Source organism: Sturnus vulgaris, chromosome 7 (assembly GCF_052056855.1).
Source record: "Sturnus vulgaris isolate bStuVul1 chromosome 7, bStuVul1.hap1, whole genome shotgun sequence".
In the NCBI taxonomy this organism is placed as follows: domain Eukaryota; kingdom Metazoa; phylum Chordata; class Aves; order Passeriformes; family Sturnidae; genus Sturnus; species Sturnus vulgaris.
The window spans coordinates 18,533,931-18,554,172 of record NC_142249.1 but is presented as its reverse complement, the minus strand read 5'-3'; the positions used below and the strand labels follow the sequence as shown (position 1 = coordinate 18,554,172).

At 42.8% G+C, this 20,242-nt stretch overlaps 1 protein-coding gene across 1 annotated transcript in view; it reads right to left on the bottom strand.

Annotated features, from left to right (window-relative positions):
* Nucleotides 1–20,242, bottom strand: part of LOC106861576 (titin) — a 238,036-nt gene that overhangs the window by 165,374 nt on the left and 52,420 nt on the right. The window contains exons 45-84 of the mRNA XM_088167962.1: nt 19,917–20,195; nt 18,295–18,858; nt 17,602–17,883; nt 17,210–17,488; nt 16,563–16,841; nt 16,188–16,466; nt 15,777–16,064; nt 15,403–15,681; nt 15,021–15,302; nt 14,635–14,913; nt 14,246–14,524; nt 13,873–14,151; nt 13,467–13,754; nt 13,089–13,367; nt 12,640–12,921; nt 12,243–12,521; nt 11,822–12,100; nt 11,444–11,722; nt 11,056–11,343; nt 10,589–10,867; nt 10,099–10,380; nt 9,232–9,510; nt 8,855–9,136; nt 8,066–8,344; nt 7,653–7,940; nt 7,171–7,449; nt 6,794–7,072; nt 6,415–6,693; nt 6,015–6,302; nt 5,595–5,882; nt 4,442–4,723; nt 3,472–3,750; nt 3,075–3,356; nt 2,650–2,928; nt 2,238–2,525; nt 1,733–2,011; nt 1,350–1,628; nt 994–1,272; nt 564–851; nt 120–407 (exon numbers count right to left, since the gene is read on the bottom strand). Coding sequence (XP_088024088.1) covers nt 120–407; nt 564–851; nt 994–1,272; nt 1,350–1,628; nt 1,733–2,011; nt 2,238–2,525; nt 2,650–2,928; nt 3,075–3,356; nt 3,472–3,750; nt 4,442–4,723; nt 5,595–5,882; nt 6,015–6,302; nt 6,415–6,693; nt 6,794–7,072; nt 7,171–7,449; nt 7,653–7,940; nt 8,066–8,344; nt 8,855–9,136; nt 9,232–9,510; nt 10,099–10,380; nt 10,589–10,867; nt 11,056–11,343; nt 11,444–11,722; nt 11,822–12,100; nt 12,243–12,521; nt 12,640–12,921; nt 13,089–13,367; nt 13,467–13,754; nt 13,873–14,151; nt 14,246–14,524; nt 14,635–14,913; nt 15,021–15,302; nt 15,403–15,681; nt 15,777–16,064; nt 16,188–16,466; nt 16,563–16,841; nt 17,210–17,488; nt 17,602–17,883; nt 18,295–18,858; nt 19,917–20,195 — 11,547 coding nt within the window. The remainder of the gene's footprint in view (nt 1–119; nt 408–563; nt 852–993; nt 1,273–1,349; nt 1,629–1,732; nt 2,012–2,237; nt 2,526–2,649; nt 2,929–3,074; nt 3,357–3,471; nt 3,751–4,441; nt 4,724–5,594; nt 5,883–6,014; nt 6,303–6,414; nt 6,694–6,793; nt 7,073–7,170; nt 7,450–7,652; nt 7,941–8,065; nt 8,345–8,854; nt 9,137–9,231; nt 9,511–10,098; nt 10,381–10,588; nt 10,868–11,055; nt 11,344–11,443; nt 11,723–11,821; nt 12,101–12,242; nt 12,522–12,639; nt 12,922–13,088; nt 13,368–13,466; nt 13,755–13,872; nt 14,152–14,245; nt 14,525–14,634; nt 14,914–15,020; nt 15,303–15,402; nt 15,682–15,776; nt 16,065–16,187; nt 16,467–16,562; nt 16,842–17,209; nt 17,489–17,601; nt 17,884–18,294; nt 18,859–19,916; nt 20,196–20,242) is intronic.

Here is a 20,242-nt window from a genome sequence, read left to right as displayed (position 1 = left end):
ATCTCAGAGTAACCTCTTGTAAAGATTGTTAGTCGCACACATGTCTGCATTCAGGACTGTGTTTCCCAAGGGTCTGCCTTGCAAAGAAAAGCTCATAAACATAGAGCCCACAGCAATACCTTGGACAGCCAGCTGAGCTGCACACGCATCCTTTCCAACACTATTGCTGGCAGTACATGTGTAGAGTCCAGCATCCCCTTTACCAACTTTTAGGACTGTCAAGCTGGCTGTGTTTTCCACCAGTGTCATTTTGTAGTTGCCACCTGGACGAATCTCTCTGTTGTCTCTGGTCCAAGTAATCCTCATGGGAGCAGAACCAGTCACGTGGCACTTAAAGGTTGCACTTTCCCCTAATGCCACATCGATAGATACTGGCTTGATGTCAAAGAAGGGAGGTTGTAGGTGTTCTGCAAAGAGGAAAGCATGGCAGAGCTCACCACCAAGCCTGCCTCACCACGCCATGCCCATTGTCCCTGGCCACCATACAATGAGTGGGGAAAAGGGTGAAGAAGTAAAAGAGCAAAGACATACAAAAAATTTTCATTACAGTGTGATCTACAAACCTGTAAGGAGAAGTTTGGCACTGGAAGAGGCAGTCCCCAGAGCATTTTGTGCTGAGCAAGTATATTGGCCACAGTAATCCATACTAGTTTCTAAGATCTGTAAAGTCGCAACATTATTTAAGAAGGCTGATTGCATATTATCAGTGTTGCTTAAGAGAACCCCATCCTTGTACCAAGACACCTGGATAGGCTCTGAGCCAGTTATGCGGCAGTCAAATGTCACTGGGGCACCAACCACCTCCTGAATATCTTTAAGTTTTCTGGTGAACGTAGGGGGAAGTTGACGCTCTGCAAAACAATAATAATCACCACTATCAGTAGGAAGACAATCTAGAATTAATTATCTTTGAAATTAATAAAACCCCCTTTCTGTAGACAACAAAGAGTTCCAATAAAATACCCCACAAAAGAGTGGCTCTTGGCCCATCACCTTTAACAACAAGCAAAGCTGTGGAAGTGGCAAAGCCGATGCTATTTTCTGCTTTGCAGATATATTCTCCAATGTTGCTATCCTCTACAGCAGAGAATGCCAGTGTGGCCACATTGTTCTTGAAGTGCATTTTGTAAGCCTGTGTTGATCTGAGCTTGGTGTCATCTTTGTACCAGGACACCTTGATTTCTGGTGAACCGCCAATCTGGCATTTTAAGGTCAAGGGCTCGCCAACCTTCACCTCCACACGGTCCAGGTGCGTGACAAAATAAGGTGGTTCTAGGGAAGGAGAGAACGTTGTGAGCAGAGGCAGAGCTTCACTGGGGTGCATTAGGGGGACCAGGGGTGATGAATACCTAAGATAGATACAAGGCTGTGGCAAACATCCCCACCCGCCTCATTTGCCACCTCACAGGTATATTCGCCTTCATCATTCTTTGTGCTGTTGAAGATTTCAAGAATGCCAGATTTTTCAGTAGTTGTAACAGTGCAGCGTTGAGACTGAGAAATGGGCATGCCATTTCTTTTCCAGGTGACAGAGATGGGAGGGGTGCCAACGTAGCTGCTTTCTAGCACAATGGACTTCCCCTGCTCCACACTGAAATCACTTAATTTCTTCACAAAGACTGCAGGCTCTGTGGGGAGGTATAAATCAATAGTAAGAGGGACAGATGTGGAAGAGCTGCAGGCAGGGAGTGAATGAAGATAACTGTGCATTCATGCACACACCCAAACACACCTTTCACAAAGAGCTGTGTTGTACATGAGGCACTGCCAGCATCATTTGTGACCACACAGGCATAGTCCCCGCTGTGGCCTGGCTCCACGTTGTACAGCTGCAGCTGTGCCACAGACTCATTGAGAGAGATGGAGCAGTTGCTGTCTGGCACCAGCTCCCTGATGCCTCGGAACCAGGTCACTTTGAAGGGAGTACTGCCCTTGATGTAGCTGGTGAATGTCACATTTGATCCAGGCAAAACTTCCTGGGGATCAGGTGTCTTCACAAAAGAAGGTGGTTCTAAGGATCATGCAAAGAAGTGAAAGAGGGAGAAAGATGTTAATAGGAGGGTCTCTCTGGGGAGGAAAATGAGCAGGTTTGAGTCAAAAAGAAAAAATAAAAGAAACTATGGGAAAAAACCCCAAACCAAACAAACCATGAAAAAGAAACTATGGGAAGCCAGAGAAATAAAAGAGAAGAGGGAAGAAGAATTTTGTTGAAGGCATGGCAGTATCCTTCCACTGACCTTGTACAGTCAAGAAGGCACTGCATTCATCAGATCCAGCCACGTTGGCTGCCACACATGTATATGACCCTGTATCTGTGACATCCAGGGCATTCAACTTCAAAGCACAAACATTATCCAAGAATGAGATTTCATATTTTTCTCCACTAACAATCTCATTCCCATCTTGAAACCAAGACACAGATATGGGAGCTGTGCCAGACACTTTGCACTCCAGCAGCACAGAGGATCCCAGCACCCCATTTGTCTCCTTTAGTTTTCTTGAGAATGAAGGAGGAACAAGGCGATCTAAGTAGGACAGGGCAGAAGAACAGGAAGACAAGTGTTGAGGTTTCTTTGAGGGAAAGAAAAGGGGAAAAAAATAAAAGCCTTCTTTAAAAACAAGAGTGAACAATAAAGACATAGAGCTGACCTGAAACATCAACTGAAGAAGTGCAGCTGCTGTCCCCCACTTCATTGTGCACCTCAAAAGTATACAAGCCCCTGTCTCCCCTGTCTGCAGAGAAGACTTTCAAAGTGGATATATTGTTGAAAAAGGTAATTTGGTATTTGCGGTCACTCTTTAGTTCTCTGCCATCTTTGTACCACTTGGTGATAAGCTCAGGTGTTCCTCCTACTTTGCACTCCAACGTAAAAGGATTGCCAGCCATTACTGTGATTGGCTCAGTCTTCTCTAAGATGACTGCTGGTTCTGAAATAGGAAGGGAGGGGTCTGTGTGTCACAGGGAAATCTACCCACAACCTTGTGAGCACAGGGTGTAAGCAGAAGGCAAAGGTTGGTAGAGACAGCTGTGCAAGCTAAGACACAGTACCTATAGTGGAGTAGGCTATACCCACCTAGGACCTGTAAAAAGGCAGAGCACTCCCGCATGCCAGCATCATTTTTGATCTGACAGATGTACTTTCCAACATCAGTTCCGTCTGCACTGGCAATCTCAAGAGTTGCAATGTTGTCCATAAACCACATTTGAACATTTTCACTCTCCCTAATAACTTCACCCTTATCCTTGAGCCAGACAACTGAAATTGGTGGGGATCCTTCCACTACTGCCTGCAGGGCTGTTGGCTCCCCGATGAAGATTGCAGTGTCACTCAGCTTCTTGGCAAACCGTGGAGGTTCTGATAGCAAAAACAAGGAGGCAGAGGACAGTTAATCATACATGCTTGCTTGTAAGAGCGACAGCCAGGAGATCAAGAAAAGAGGGCAGTGATGTTGATCCTCTAGCATACAAACCTTTGAATTTCACTGGACAGGTGCAAGTGTCACTTCCCACCTCATTCATAGCTTTGCATTGATATTCTCCAGTGTCTTGAGATTCCAAATTGAGAATATGAAGACTGGCAACGGAGTGCTTTGCTGTCACCTTGAACTTCTTGCTGCTCCTGACCTGCCTTCGGTCCTTGAACCAAGCCACCTCAAAGGGTGGGGTCCCTGCTATCTCGCACTGAAGGATAACATCTGAGCCTTTAAGAGTGTCCACAGGGCTTGGCACCTTGCTAAAAACAGGCGGCTCTATAAAAAAAGAATCACATCATAATGTGTGAGCTTCCTTCTCTGGGTGGGTTTCTGGATAGTAGCAGGAAGCAACATATTCAGGAAGGGAGCCTACGCTTACATTGTAAACACATATTTAAATATGTGGCCTCACATCTAAAAAATCCCAGCACTCAGAATCCAAAGGGCAGAAAATGTGATACTTCTGCACCTGTCTGGAATCAGTGCTCAGTGTCCTTCCCCAAAAGCTCTCCCTGCTTTTAGGGTCACATTCCATCTTACATTCCATCTTTCTCCCCTGCTCTTTCTAGTCAGGAAAGCTACAGTCAGTGAAGCTCAGCTACACAGCCTCCTCTTCCGTCTTAAATTTCATTCCCATCAGTATCATGTGAATAAAAAGGAGACAGAGGAATGGCTGAAAAGTATTCCCAGCTCCCTCACCATGGTGTTCCACGTAGTCCATGCTTCTGCTGTGATCTGACAAGTTTGCCTTGTTCAGCTTGCAACTGACTTAAATGAGGAAACGAGGGAATGACTGCACAGTGCTGAACACCCACCACTATTTCCTGCCTGATCTCTGTTGCTTAAACACAGCAGCATATAAATGCAAGAGCAGCTGGAGAGATACTGGCCCAGCAGCCAGCAAGTGCTGCAGCAGCAGTGGGATATGCAGCCAGGGATTCTGGTGAGTGTGGAGCCATGTGCTGACCTTTCACTGTGACTGAAGTGCTGCAGCTGGCTGTGCCAGCAGAGTTGTGGGCTTCACAGATGTAATCCCCAGCATCTTCAGCGCTGGCATCCAAGATGGTCAGCGTTGCCACGGAGTCTACAAAGGACATGTGCAGCCTGTCGCTTGCCTGGAGTGCCTGATCATTTTTGTACCATACAATTCTGATCTCCGGTGTGCCACTGATTTTACATTCAAGCTGAACTGTGTCCCTCTGCTTCACGAACCGCAAAGCTTCAGGCTTCTTGATGAACTTGGGAGGTTCTACAGAACAGAATAAGTATGTAGAGAATGACAACATACCTGTTTGCCATGTGAAATCTACAGTGCTGAGCAAGAATTCTGGGAGGCCCAAGAGTACCACAGCACAAAAATAAAATTGTTACAGAAGTTGTGTGCATCCACAACCAGAGTTTCCTTTCAAGGAGATACAGAAGATGAAGAAAAGAAGGCAAAGACAACTAAAACTATGTTCTGCCAGCATTAGACCCTGCTGCATCAGACAGTTGAAGCTGTAAAAGATACACAAAGAATGGTTTCTCCACCCAATCGAAATTTTGCTGCTACCTTTGAGTGGTAACAAGTAACAGGGTTCCCACAGCGACAGGAAAGATTTGACAAGCCCTTCCTCCCTGGGAGCAACAGAAACACGGTAGGGATCGTTTCACTTGCTTACACATCTTTAAAGTATATTTCTGCATGAAGAAATTAAGTGATTTATAGTCTAGATTAAATAAAAAATTCAGAACTGCAACTGAAATCTTTAGCAAATTCAAAAGAGTCACCTATGCAGGCCAACAAATGCAAGGTAGAGCTGTATTTACTATCATTTTCCATATAGCAATGGCTATGAGTGACTACCACAGTGACTATAGTTTAACTGTTAAAGTAAAAAGTAATGTGAGTGCAACTCTCCTTACAAACAGGTCCACACCTTTCTGCTTGAAGATTTTGCAGGCACACAAGACTTCTGCAGTTACACAATATGATGGGAGAATGTCATTACATGATTAATGTCTGCAGTCTGGAAAGCTACTTTCTATATATTTCTAAAGTAGAAATGGTAGAAGATCAAAGACAAAGAGATCTCTTTACCCAAGAAAAAGAAAATGTACAAACAAAGGTGACTTAATACCTTTGACACTGAGTTGGGCTGAGCAGAAGTCTTTCCCAGCTTCATTACTGGCTTGGCAAGTATATTGGCCAGAGTCTCCTTTACCCACTCTGAGCACTCGAAGGTGAGCTGTGTTGGCTGTGAATGTAATATTGAAATTTCCTCCGGTTCGGATCTCCCGACCATCCTTGGACCACGTTATGTGTATTGGCTGGGCTCCCGTAACGTGACATTCAAAATCAGCAGTTTCTCCAAAAGGCACATCAATAGATTCTGGTTTGATGTCGAAGACAGGTGCTTGCTTGGGTTCTAGAAACACAAGAAAACCATGTAATACTCATACCTCAGAGAAAAGGTAATTCAACACACAGATACCATTACATGCATAAAATAAGAGGGAGGAACCTATGATCCAAGTAAAAGTTTTATAAGCCAACACACCTGCCACTGTGAGCCGAGCACTTGAGGAGGCAGTGCCCACAGAATTGGTGGCTGTGCAGGTGTATTGCCCAGTATGATTCATCTCAGTTCGCACCAGTTGCAGCACTGCAACGTTATCTACAAAGGATGTGTGCACATTGTGGTCATCCTTTAGCAGCACACCATCTTTGTGCCAAGTGACAGTAATGGGCTCTGAGCCATTGAGCCGGCACATCAGCTTAAGGGGTAAACCAGCAGGGTGCTCGAGGTCCTTTAATTTTCTTGCAAAGGAAGGTGGTTGTTTGCGTTCTGGAAGAAAGCAAGTAAAGGATAAATACACTCCAGGAAGCAACTTTTTTTTTTATTTGGTACAGTTTTGCAAGAGAAAAAGCATTTTAGCAAGCTAATATAAAATCATCACCTTGGACTGTTAAGAGAGCCTTTGTAGATGCAGTTCCTACGCTGTTTTCTGCCTTGCAGATATATTCTCCACTGTCGTTGCTAGCCACTTTGTTGAAAATAAGTGTAGCAACATTGTCTTTAAAGAACACTTTATACTCAGGAGTAGACCTGAGTTTTGTATCACCTTTGTACCAAGACACAGTAATTTCAGGTGTTCCAGCAACGTGGCATTGCAATGTTGTGTAAGACCCAACTGACACCTCAAGAGGTTCCAAGTGTGTAACAAAGTAGGGAGGTTCTAAAAAAAGAGAAGCAATCAGACAGGCTTATTGTGTGCCAGGTTTTGGAAAGCATACACTTCAAAAAAGGCAAGGTAATGAAGCAAAGGGAGCACACACCTAGGGTAGAGACTACAGCCTCACAAACATCTCTTCCTGCCTCATTTTCAACATGGCAAGTGTATTCTCCTGCATCTTCTTTAGTGCTGTCAAGTATTTCCAGGATGCAGGATTTCTCTGTGGTGGTGATGCTACACTTCTGAGACTGTGCGATGGTGTGGCCATTCTTCTTCCATGTCACAGAGATGGGCAGGCTGCCTGTGTAAGTGCCCTCTAGGATGATGGGCTTGCCAGGCTCCACATACTGATCACTCAGTTTCTTCACAAAGACAGCTGGCTCTAATGAAAGGTAAGTCACAAATGTTGAGCACAACGTGCCAAATGGAGAAAAAGAAACACTAATTTAAGGTAAATGAAGAGACATCATCTTTACAAACCTTTTACTGTAAGGTGTGTTGTACAATTTACCCTGCCAGCATCATTAGTCACTAGACAAGTGTACTCTCCGCTTTGGGGAGGAGTTACATCAAATAACTCAAGCTCCACAACGGACTCCTCCAAGTAGATATTGCATTTGTCCCCTGGCACAAGCTCATTGGACCCTCTAAACCAGTTAACCTTAAAAGGCGGGGTTCCTCTGACAACACATGTGAAAGTGATGCTTGTGCCTGGCAGGACTTCCAGAGGCTCTGGGGTCCTCTCAAAAGAAGGTGGCTCTAAATAAACAAAAGAAAAAGACAGATATGAAATTGCTGCAGCATAGCTCTGGTATTTCTACACACCAAACAAAGAAAAGAGCAAAATCTTTATTTTTCTGTCAATAATTTTCCCCAAGAATATTTACAAAAGACTGCAGATAATTTCAAGAGAGAAAGAGAAAAGAATAGCTCAGAGAGCTTCCTGACCATCATATACCCACCTTGTACAGTCAATAAAGCGCTGCATTCATCTGAGCCAGCCGTGTTGGTAGCTTTGCAGGTGTAAGTGCCTGTATCTGAATGGCTCAGTGAATTAACTTCTAAAATACATAGGTTATCTGAAAAGGAGATTTGATGTTTTTCTCCACTGACTAGCTTAAGTCCATTTTGGAACCAGGCAACAGAAATAGGAGGTGAGCCTGACACTTTACATTCCAGCAGTGCTGAGGAACCCAGAACACAAGGGGTTTCTTTTAGTTTTCTTGTGAAAGAAGGAGGAATTATTCGGTCTGCATAAGAAAACATAATAAATCCATGGTTAGAGAGAAAATGTGTAAAGGAATGGAAGAAAAGACAGAGAATATGGCCAAACAAAAGCTTTTGCAAAAGATAGAAGACAAGCTACCCAACCAACCTAAGACATCAACCGATGCTGTACAACTGCTTTTCCCCACGTCGTTTTGCACAGCAAAAGTATACAATCCACCATCTTCCTTTTCTGCATCCATAATTTTAAGTGTAGATACATTATTGATGAAAGTGATTCTGTATTTTTGGCTGCTGGTCAGTTCTTTGCCATCCTTGAACCACCCAGTGGAAAGCTGTGGTGTGCCTGCTACTTTGCATTCCAAAGTACAGGCATCTCCTATAGTAACTTTCATTGGCTCTGCTTTCTCTACAATGACTGCAGGCTCTGGAAGAAGAGATGGGTAACATGTATGGTTAAAACAGGGTTTGATTAGTATTAGCTGTAAGTATTATAGCACAATGAGATGCGGTTTACACGTTTGATATTAAGGAAATTTCAATTTGTTGGGGTGTGGAGTTTTTTACAGCTGTTTTTCCCATCCTTTCTGTTACCCTAAACTGCAAATTTCAGATGCTTTCCAAAATTAAGTAAAAATATTTTAAAATACTTTAAGTAATTTAAAAGTATATATTCATTTAAAATATAGAATAATTTAATCTCCCTCTCTGAGCAGGCATGAGCAGGAAACATGGCAGAAATACAGAGCAGTTCCTCTCAACCTTATTGCTGGACAACTGGAAATATGGAACCCGACTTCTGCTTGATGGAGGGAGAAGGATTCTCTATTTTGTTTGTTTTGAACTCAGAGGCATAAGCAAAGTATACAGCTGATACTAAATAGCCAAGTTTCTAACTTTAAAAAGAAACTTCCATGAATTTGTGCTTTTTACCCACCTAGAATAGTTAAGGTAGCCATACACTCGCGACTTCCAGCATCATTTCTGATCTGACAGGTGTACTTTCCAGCACTACTTGTCTCTGTGCGTACAAATTGCAAAGTTGCAATATTTTCCATAAATGTTATCTTCGTGATCTCACTTTCTCTGATAACTTCCTCTTTGTCTTTAAGCCACTGCACAGAAATTGGCTGGGAGCCCTCCACTCTTGCTTGTAACTCTACTGGTTCACCAACTACAACAGTCATGCTGTTTATTTTAGTCAAGAATTTTGGTGGTTCTGAAGAAGAAATATGCAATTATAGTAAATACAGTGTTTCAGCAAAGAAGAGCAATGCAGCACCCCTGGGAGCACTGCAGGTACCAGTACATTACCTTTCAGCTTCACAGTGCAAATACAAGTGTCACTTCCTACGTCGTTCTGTGCTTTGCACTGATATTCACCGACATCTGCAGCTTCGACATTAAGAATGCGAACGCTTGTGTGGTAGTTTTTGGCTGTAACCTTGTACTTCTTACTACTGCGGATTTGTCTCCTGTCTTTGTACCAGGCAACGTCAAATGGAGGTGTTCCTGAAATCTCACATTCCAGGCTAACCTCAGATCCTTTGACAATGTCTACTGGAGAAGGCTTTCTGCTAAAGACAGGAGGTTCTAACAAGGGAAGAAAGGAATATTTAGAAGGTAGTCTGAAGCTCTTTGATTGACAAAGAGTCTACAGCTTCTGGAAAACAGGACTGCTGAGAATATCTACGGGATGGGCAAGACTTCCCTCATTTTCTGGGCATGATATGAAATGAGCTTGCACAAAGGTGAGAATTAAAAGCCCTTAGCTCCCCTTTAGAAAAGGTAAACAGAGGGGTGACCTTTGGCAGAGAGCATACAGGTCTCATTTAGCTGATAGTTATCTCCCATATAAGGTGTAAAAATTACACTAGTCAGTTTGTGTTTTTTCTTTCTCTTTGTATTTCAGCTGCTTGATATAGCAATTCTCACTATGAACTGTCTTGGATATTAAAAAATATAGAACTGGGGAAAAACTAGCTTAGGCCCCATCTGCATTAAGATCACCTCTCTTGTTTAGACACTGACAGAGAAGATGAGGGGGCATCAAGAAACAAACATGACATGAAGAAGAGGCCAGTCCTGAAATAAATTAACCTTATATTCCTGTGTATTTCTAAGGGATACAACCAACAGGGGGAAAATAGGATGCAGTCAGAGAACAAGAGGACAGCTAACCTTTCACTGTGACTTTGGTGCTACAGCTGGCCTTGCCGGCAGGGTTGTGAGCTTCACAGATGTAGTCACCGCTCTCATCAGTACTGAGATGATTCATTTCAAGCACGGCCACAGAGTCAATGAATGATGTCCGGAATTTTTCACTGGCAACAATTTCATGGTCATTTCTGAACCACACTACTTTCATCTCTGGAGATCCACTTACTTTGCACTCAAGCCGGGCTGAGTCACCCTGCTTGACTACTTTTGCTGCCTCTAGCTTCTTAGCAAACTTGGGGGGTTCTAAAAAACCAAAAAAAGTGGGGTCAGGAATGTCTGAATTAATACTGGAGAGAAAATAGGTGGAAAAAGAGTCAAACAGCTGTGGGTTACAAACACAGGGTAGGGAATCCACTTGGCAGCATATCAGAGATCACCACGGTGGGCTTGGCAAAAAGGAAAGAGAAGAAGGAGACAAAAAGATAACAACACAACAAGAAAGAGTGCACACCTGTTACCATCAGTGTTGTAGTGCAAGAGTCACTGCCAACATCATTTGAAACGTGGCAGGTGTAGTGCCCACTCCTAGAAGAATCCACTGAATAGAGGGTTAAGAACCCAGTTGAACCTTCAATCCCAATGAAACAAGTTGGACCAGATACAAGCTCTAAGTCTTCTTTGAACCACTTTACTGTAAAGGGTGGTGTTCCTTTCAGTGTGGCTTTAAACTCCACTGTGGAATCTGGTATGGCTTGCTGGCTTCCAGGTTTTACTAAGAAGCTTGGTGGCTCTGCAGTTTTTAAGAAAAAGACACAGTTACATCAGAAATGTCTAAGAATGAAGAAAATCAGTGAGGCAAGCATGGAGACCAAGTTTTCAGTAAGTATTAAGATGTATAAGAGTGTTATGTTAGTATAAGATTTAAGGTGTTTTTCCCAGCATTTATCATAGGTAAGAAGTAGTAAAAGAGTTTCAAACCTTTCACAGTCAGGACAGCACTGCAAGAATCATTTCCAGCAACATTAGAGACACTGCATGTGTAATTTGCACTGTCTGCCAGCTCTAGGTTAGCAATCTCGAGTGACATAGTGTTCTCATGGCACAGGCTTCTATATTTTGCACTGTCAGTTATCTCTTTTCCATCCTTAAACCATTTTGCAACAATGGGGAGTGACCCAGAGACTTTGCACTCCATTTGGATAGAAGATCCGAGAATGGTATCCTTTTGGGTTAGCTTTTTGATAAATACAGGAGGAATTGATTGATCTGCCCAACACAAAAAATAGCAAAAACACTCGTTAACTTCTTGCTTATCTTTCACAGAGATTATTTTTCATTCCCTCCCTGATGGATTGGTAATACAAACCTAGCACAGTCAGAACAGCTTCACAGGTGCTACTTCCGAAGTCATTTTCAACCTTAAAACTGTATGTACCACTATCCTCCTTTGATACAGGTTCAATCCTGAAACTGGCCACATTGTTTTCAAAGCTCATTGTGTAGTATCTACTGGGCAGGAGCTGCTTGCCATCTTTGTACCATCTTATTCGGAGCTCTGGTGTCCCAGCCACAGTACACTCCAAAGTCACGGGGTCTTTTTCCGTGACTTTAAGTGATTTAGCCTTTTCTACGATCTGTGCAGGCTCTGAGGTATAAAGAGTATAAAAATTACAGCAGTTAGCTACATAGATAGGGAACAGACTTTCCATCATGACTTTTCATCAAGGTTACACCTTGTACACACCTTGTACAAAAAGCAAAGCAAAGCACTTCTCCACGCCAGATTCATTCTTTGCCTGACAGGTGTATCTCCCTCTGTGGCTGAGGTCAACATTAGCAAGCTTCAGTGTTGCCACGCTGTTCTCAAAGGTAATGTGGTGGTGCTCATCATTTTCTAGTATTTTCTCATCTTTTATCCATGACACAGATAGGGGTTGAGCACCTGCTACGACGCACTGAAAGAATGCATCACCTTTCAAAATGCTAGTGACGTTCTCCAGCTTCTTGACAAAGGATGGTGGTTCTGTGTTGAGAGTTTTGTTTGTTGTTCAGAAGAGAAGTCGTGGAAAGGGAAGAGGAGAAAGAGAGATCATATAAAGTAATCCCAGTTGCTACACTTTAGCTAGGGCATATAATGTTTGAGGTGTGCTTCCTAGAGGACTGACCTTTTAAGCGGAGTCTTGTACTGCAAGAACAGCTCCCACCTTCATTTGATATAATACACTGATATTCACCAACATCTGAGACGTCACAGTTAGTCACAGTAAGAGTAAATACTGATTCTTTGGTGGAGATGGCGTATTTCTTGCTGCTGAACATCTCCTTATTGTTCTTCAGCCACTTCACCTCAAATGGAGGGGTACCAGTCACCTCACACTCTAGTGTGGCCTCTGAACCCTTCACTACCTCGGTGGGACGCAACTCCCGAACAAAGGTTGGAGGCTCTATAAAGAATGAGGGGAAAGTAGATAGTAAACTTAAATAGTTTTGAGGGGAGAAGAAGTGTCTCCTACTTCCTCACCCCAGATATGTGGCAGAAATGACAAGATGTTCAAAACCAACCTTTTACTTTCAGCTCGACGCTGCAGCTCTCACTACCTGCATCATTGTGGGCTTCACAAACATAAATCCCACTATCTGCCACTCTGGCTTGAGTGACTCTCAAAGTGGCTAAACCATCTATGAAGGAGGTGGCATATTTCGCTTGGTCAGTCACTTCATTCCCATCCAGGTACCATGTAATGTGGATCTCTGGCGTGCCTACTACCTGGCACTCAAAAGTGGTGGACTGTCCTTCACGCAATGCTACTATGGATGTTGGCATCTGAATAAATCTGGGGGGCTCTAGAAGATGGACAGAGAAGTTGAGGTTTTATAATATTCAAGGTAGGAATTAAAAACCCCATAATTAAAAGAAAAAAAAAAGGCTAAAAGGCTTCCTCCCACTCCCATCAAAATTTCACAGAAAAATCAGAACAAAAAATCCAAAAATATAAGATTGGGTTGCACACCTTTTACAAACAGAGTTGCTTTGCAGGTTGCAGTGCCCACATCATTGCTTATCTGACAAGTGTAGTTCCCAGAATCAGATGTCCTAGCTGAGAAGAGCTCCAGAACACTAGAAGTGTCATCCTTCCAGACAGATCGACTGGCTCCAGACAGGAGCTCCTGGCTGTCTTTAAACCACTTTATCTGCAGAGGAGTAGACCCTTTCACCAGCGCTTTGAACTGAACCCTAGCATTGGGCACAACCTCTTGAGACTGGGGTTTTTCCACAAAATATGGCGGTTCTGTAACATGCAAAAAGGAAGAAAGGGGATTACTCTGAGACAGAGAAATCTAAAATAATGAATGAGAGACCTAACACAAGACAAAGTAGGAACTCGAACCTTTGACTGTTAGGAACCCGCTGCACTGGTTGCTTCCTGCTTTATTTGTTGCTTCACAAGTGTAAGAGCCACTGTCTGTGCCTTCCAGATTATTTATTTCCAGAAATGCAGTATTATCATGGAAAGAGTATTTGTGCTTTTCACTTGCTGTTATTTCTTGGCCATCCTTGTACCACTGGATACTTATAGGATGTGAACCAGACACTATGCACTCCAGGTGGACAAAAGACCCCTTAATGCTGTCCATTTTCTTGAGTTTTTTGGTGAATTTAGGTGGTATAATGAGATCTAGCCAAGACAGAGTAAAAAGACAAAATATGAAATCCAACCATGATTGTAAAAGATGTCAGCTCAGGAGAAAGGATTTTGTATCCAAAAGCAATAATAAGAGAGAATCCATACACACCTAGGACATTAATGCTGGCAGAACAGCTACTGCTCCCAACGTCATTTTGAACCTCAAAGATGTATTCTCCACTATCTTTCTTGTCTGCATAAAGCACCTTTAAGACTGAGACGGTATCTGTGACACTGATCTTATATTTTGGGCCCAGTGTCAGTTCCTTGCCATCTTTGAACCATTTAGCTGTAATAGGTTTCGTTCCTGAAAATTTACACTGCAAGGTTGCTGGGTCTCCCTCAGTCACATCTATTGACACAGCCTTATCCACAACTGTAGCAGGTTCTGTTGTAAACAAGGAGATAGAGTGTTAGGTGCATCTGTAAAAATCACAAGGGAACCACCTCAGATCATTGCAAGCCATCAGGATAAGACCAACCTTTGACAGTCAGCAGAGCAGAACACCTCTGAATTCCTGCCTCGTTTTTAGCCTGACAGAAATATTTTCCATCATGTTTCAGCTCAATAGACCTCACCATAAGAGTGGCAACATTGTTCACAAAGGTCATTTTGATATTGTTGTCTTCAATCACTTCATCATTGTCTTTCAACCAGGACACAGTGATGGGCAAGGAACCTTTAATAGCAGCTTGAAACACAACTGTTCCCCCTCGAAGGGAGCTAATGTTTTCTATCTTCTTCAAAAACTGAGGAGGCTCTGGCAGGAAGAAAGTGATTATGTAAGTACAAGTCTGGGGTGTAACAGTGTGGCATGGAAACCACACTGGGATAAGAGCATGCTAGTGGTGTTGTGCACCTTGCACTAACCTTTCAGCGTGACCTCTGAACGGCAGAGGCAGCTCCCAACATCGTTTGTTACTCTACACTGATACTCGCCAACATCAGAAGCATCAAACCTGAAAACGTGGAGGCTAATCAAGGATTTCTCAATGCTTATTCTATGCTTCTTACTGCTCCGCACGGGTTTATCATCTTTCACCCAAAACACTTCAAAAGGAGGCGTGCCAAGCACCTCACACTCCAAAACCACATCAGAATCCTTCAAGACTTCCATGGATTGAAACTCCTTGCTAAAATAAGGTGACTCTACAGTACGAAAAAGAAAGTGCAATTTGCATTAATCATACTTTTGAAGCTGGTACCACCATACTAAGTTAAAAGATACAAACTGTGTCACTGGATATCACACACACCTTTGACTGTGACAACACTACTGCAGATATCTTTTCCAGCGTCATTTTTGGCTTCGCAAATGTATTCCCCGCTGTCTTCAGTATCAACCTCTGAAACATGGAGTATTGCCAAAGATTTTGTAAAAGATATCCTGTATTTGTCACTCTCCTTTAGCTCTCTATCATCCTTGAACCATGTGATTTTAATCTCAGGAGTACCAGTGACTTCACAGGTCAGCTTAGCATATCCACCTTTCTTTACCAGATGAGTTGGCTCTAGCTTCTCCTTGAAGGCAGCAGGTTCTGTGGATTTAAGAAGAGTGTTCAGGACAAAGAACATGGGAAAGAGTGCTGCTGTGTTAATCCAGCAGCTAGAATTTTAAATAAGAGTAAGAACGCAAACCTTTCACAAATAAGTTTGCACTGCATGTTACTGAACCAGCTACATTGGAGACTTTGCAAGTGTATTTTCCAGAGTCAGTTGGTTTGACTGCATAAAGCTCCAAGTAACTTGCTAATGCTTCTGTCATTATGTAGCAGGCTCCTCCTGTCACCAGCTCAGTATCACCTTTAAACCATTTCACTGTCAGTGGTGTTGTGCCTTTAAACATTCCTTTGAAATGTACAGTTGATGCAGGCAATACATCTTGAGACTCTGGTTCTACAGTGAAGCTGGGTGGCTCTGGATTGCATTGAAAGGAAAAAATTGTTAAGAGTAAGAGAGAGCTTATCACAAGGTAAGCAAAATTCCAAGAAAAGCGAAGCAAATTGCCAAACCTTTTATAAACAAAGTGCTACTGGTCTCTTTGCTACCAGCAGAGTTTGTGGCTCTGCAAATGTAGACCCCAGCGTCACTTGCAGCTAGGTGTTTTATTTCCAAAGATGCTGAGCCTTCTGCAAAATGTACTGTGTACTTGGCACTTGGAGTGATCTCAATATCCTGCTTAAACCATGAGACAGTCATTGGAAGAGAGCCTGAAATTTTGCAGTCTAGGTGGCAGGAGGCATTAATGACGCTGTCAATATTCTTCAGTGGTTTAGTAAAGAAGGGAGGGAGAGTGCGATCTGTTGAGAGTGAAAAAAGTGACAGAAAGGAACACATGAGCAAAACAGGAGTGCTCTTCTGCTTCTGGCTCTGTTGGGCACAGAGCACAGCAACAGGGCTCTTTGCAAAGAGGCAGTACCAACCTAGCACAGTGAAGCTGGTAGTACAAGAGCTGATGCCCACATCATTGGATATCTCAAAGGTGTATTCACCACTGTCCTGCATTTCAGTGGCATAAAACTTGAGCTGGGCAATGTTATTTTTGAAGCTGATCCTATATTTTTTGCTGGCAGGTAGTGGCTTTCCATCCTTGAACCATTTGGTTTTCAGCTCTGGAGTGCCTGTGACAGTGTACTCCAAAATAGCTGGTTCCCCAGCTGTAACCTGGATAATTTCGGCTTTTTCAATTATTTTGGCAGGTTCTACAACAGAATTAAACAACTGGTGTTAAGGACAAAAAGAAATTTCTTCTCCTCTCAGGTATGAGACTGCAGGGATCACAGCACTTCTCCACTGACCTTTCACTGCTAGTTCACCAAAGCAGGACTGACTTCCTGCATCATTCTCAGCCACACAGGTGTATTTGCCACCAGAGCTCAGCTGGACTCCTGTAATTTGCAGTGTTGCTAGACCGTGATCAAATGTCACTCTCACATTGTTATCGTCTTTAATAATGTCTTTGCCTTTCATCCATATCACAGAAATAGGCTCTGACCCTTTCACCACGGCCTGTAAGGTAACGCTATCTCCAGCCAGAGCTGTCACATTTTCAATTTTCTTAACAAAAGACGGTGGTTCTAGTTCAAAGAAGAGAGACAAGAAAAAAAATACTCATCTACTATTATATCATCACATAAAATCTGCTACTTAAAGACAGTTTTGTAAGACAGTGTGTGCAGTACATGCCACACCTCAGCAAAAAAGAAGGCAAGTTGGAGAACTACTTTCTCCAGCTGGGAGCTAATGGCCCATTAATTTCAATGTTCTTCAAAGTCATAGTTTGATGCCAGATAAGACTCAAGACAAACACAGAATTTTAAGAGAAGAAGATACTCTTTCTCCCCAATCTCCCCAGCCTCCCACAAATCCAAAGAAAAGACATTTTATGAAATAAGAGGTTTTTTCCAATCCCTTCAGTAAGAGGAGTTTTCTCTCTCCCACTGACCTTTCAAGATGTATGTGGCACTGCACATGCACTTCCCGACTTCATTAGCTATCACACACTCGTATTCGCCGACATCTGCACTATTAAATGAGGACACCTCCAAAGAAATAACAGCCTTCTGAGAGGTCAACCTGTATTTTTTACTACTGCGAATCTGTTTCTTGTCTTTATACCAGCTAATCTCAAAGGGTCCAGTGCCAGCAACCTCACACTGAAGAATGGGGTTTGTTCCCTTCACTAGCTCTGCAGGTTCAAGTGTTCGGATGAAAGATGGAGGCTCTATAAAAGCAGTAAGAAAGAATTAGTCAACCATGCCAGAAAAAATAATTAAAAAAAAATAAGAAGAAAAGTTTTTCTGAAGAATGTGACTGGCAGCAGTAAGAAGGACAGACCTTTGACAACCACTTCGCTGGTACAACTGTCACTTCCAACCTCATTGACAGCTTCACATGAGTAGGTCCCAGTGTCATCAACTTTCGTTTCCAAAATATCTAACACAGCCACAGAATTGACAAAGGACATCCTGTGCGTGTTACTTTCATGAATTTCCTTATTGTTCTTGAACCAAGTAACCTGGATTTCAGGAGACCCTTTGATTTTGCATTGAAGGCGTGCAGAGTCACCTGGAGTCAGTAAATAAGATGGATCGACTTTCTTCACAAAGGATGGTGGTTCTGAAAATGGGAAGAAAAGGGAAGAGAAAGGAGGAGATGGTAAAAAAGGAAAGAAAGCTGAAATACAAAGCTTTGAAAGATTGCTTCCCAGAGCAAGAACAAAATACAACTCCACAAGAGATCAGCATAATCTTTGCTGAGCTGCAGCTTCTGTGGTTTTGTTTCCCTCTTCATCCATCTCTCCCCTGCAGGCAGGAGCAATTCTTGATTTTCTCTGGTGAAAGAAATATTGAAGTAACACACGGTGCACTGTAAGGCAGCAGGGGAAAAGACTTTATGGGGAATGGACCAGGTGGCAGGTCTGAGAAGAATTCACAGTGTAATTTCAGCCCAAAGAAGTCATTTGCCTGTGAAAGAAGAAATGGGGAACCCAAGAAGACAAAAGGTAAAGGGGACATAGAGCTATCTTACCTCTGATTGTGACGCTGGCAGAAGAGGAGCTGCTTCCTGCCTCATTTGAAGCAGTACACACATAGTGGCCTGAGTCCTTGAGCTTAGCCAGAGGAATCTCAAGCGAGGCTATTTTGTCTTCAAAGTAAATCTTATAATCTTTGCCTGGAGGGATTTTGTTTCCATCCTTTGTCCATCCTACAGTTACTTTCCTGTCTTCATCTACCTGGCATTCAAGGCGTATTTTTTTATTAACTGCTGACTGTACTGACTGCAAATCTTTAATGAAGTGGGGCTTGTCTATAATGACCATTTCAGTCTGGCAAATATCAGCCCCAAACTTGTTGGAAGCTTTGCAAGTGTAAACCCCCCTGTCACTAGCGGTAAGAAGGGAAATCTCTAAAACATGTTTATTTTCCACTTTGGAGATTTTATGGTGGTCTGAAGGTGAAATAGTTGTTCCATCTTTCTGCCAGGTGATGTCGATGACAGGAGTGCCCGAGACAGTACACAGGAACTTGGCACTTTTGCCAACAAAAGTAGTGATAGGTTCAGGTCTGGTAAGAAACGTTGGTGGAAATGCCTCTGCAAAACAAAGGGGTTCAACGTTATCAAGAGCTGAGGAACAGAGCCACATTTGCCAGGGACAGAGAGCAAGAGAGGCCAGTTTGTCACTGGACACTCTTAAGCAAAAGAAAATAGCAGTGAAGGAGATAAGAGGTGTTAAAGATGATAAATTTTGGTTTTTGGTTTTGTACTTCTTCAGTCTACTTATTGCTCCAGAGCTTGAAAGCATTTTGAATCTCTGGAGCAATGTACAAACTAAAGGAAAATAAACAAAAAGCCAGAAATTCCTCCCCCAAGACTGAGACGTTTGCGCACCATTCTGTCAAGATGGGCAACTTTGCATGCATTTCACTGTTCATGCACCTTTTTCTAGTCTCTAGCACCTAGCACTTAGCAAAGACCACATAAGGACTCCTCCCAGAAAGAGAAAAGTCAGAGTAAAAAAAGTCATCATACAAGAAACACCCAAAAGATGGTGGTTTTTTTTGTTTTTTCCTTTTAAGAAAAAACCCCAGTGTATAGCTCTCAATAGACAAAAAGTTTGCAAATTGGAACCTGTTAAACCCTCTTTTGTTTAAGAAGATCTATTTCCCCAGTCACAGAGTTCCCCTTTGGCCACGGCACAAAGATGTTCAGGTACGCAGATCAGCATAACCTGCGTCGCACGTACAGTTGCAGGATAAATTTAGGGTGCTAGGATAATCACATAATGACTATTACACCAAGAAATCAGATTTAAATTGTTTCTTGTGATTTGGAAGTTAAATAAACCTTCAAGAATGTATTCACAAAGAACTCCCATGCTGTTTCTTCCTTCTCTCTTTCCCCCTTCTTTCTTTCCCTCTGAAACTTTTTCACACTGATTCCCTTCTCTTCATACAGAAAGCACCTAAAAGCAGCATTCTCAAAAGTTATTCCTTTTCTATGCTTGTGCCTGCCAAAATTAGTATTGGATTATGCATTGTAATGGCAACCAAGAGCCCCGCCATAAACATGTGCAAGTGTAGCTGTGAAAGCGTTACAATTTACCAAGATATTTTATGGAAAAGGAGAAGTGTTTGAAAGCCTGTACTTACCAGTTACTGTTAAAACAGCTGTAGAGCTTACACTGCCATGCTGGTTGGAAGCCTTACAGCTATATTCCCCACAGTCAACAACTTGAGGCCTTGGGATCTCCAGTGTGGAGAGGTAGTTGGAGGTGCGAATGGAGTATTTGTCCCCATCATATATCTCTCGTCCGGCTTTGTACCACTGGAACTTGACATTGGGAGCCATCTCTACCTCACAGGTAAACTTGGCCACGTGATTTACAGCCACTTCCAAGGGTTCAAGCCTTCTCCTCAGGATCGGTGCAACTGAAATTAGAAGCAGAGAGTAACTCAAAACCCTGCCTGCTGACATT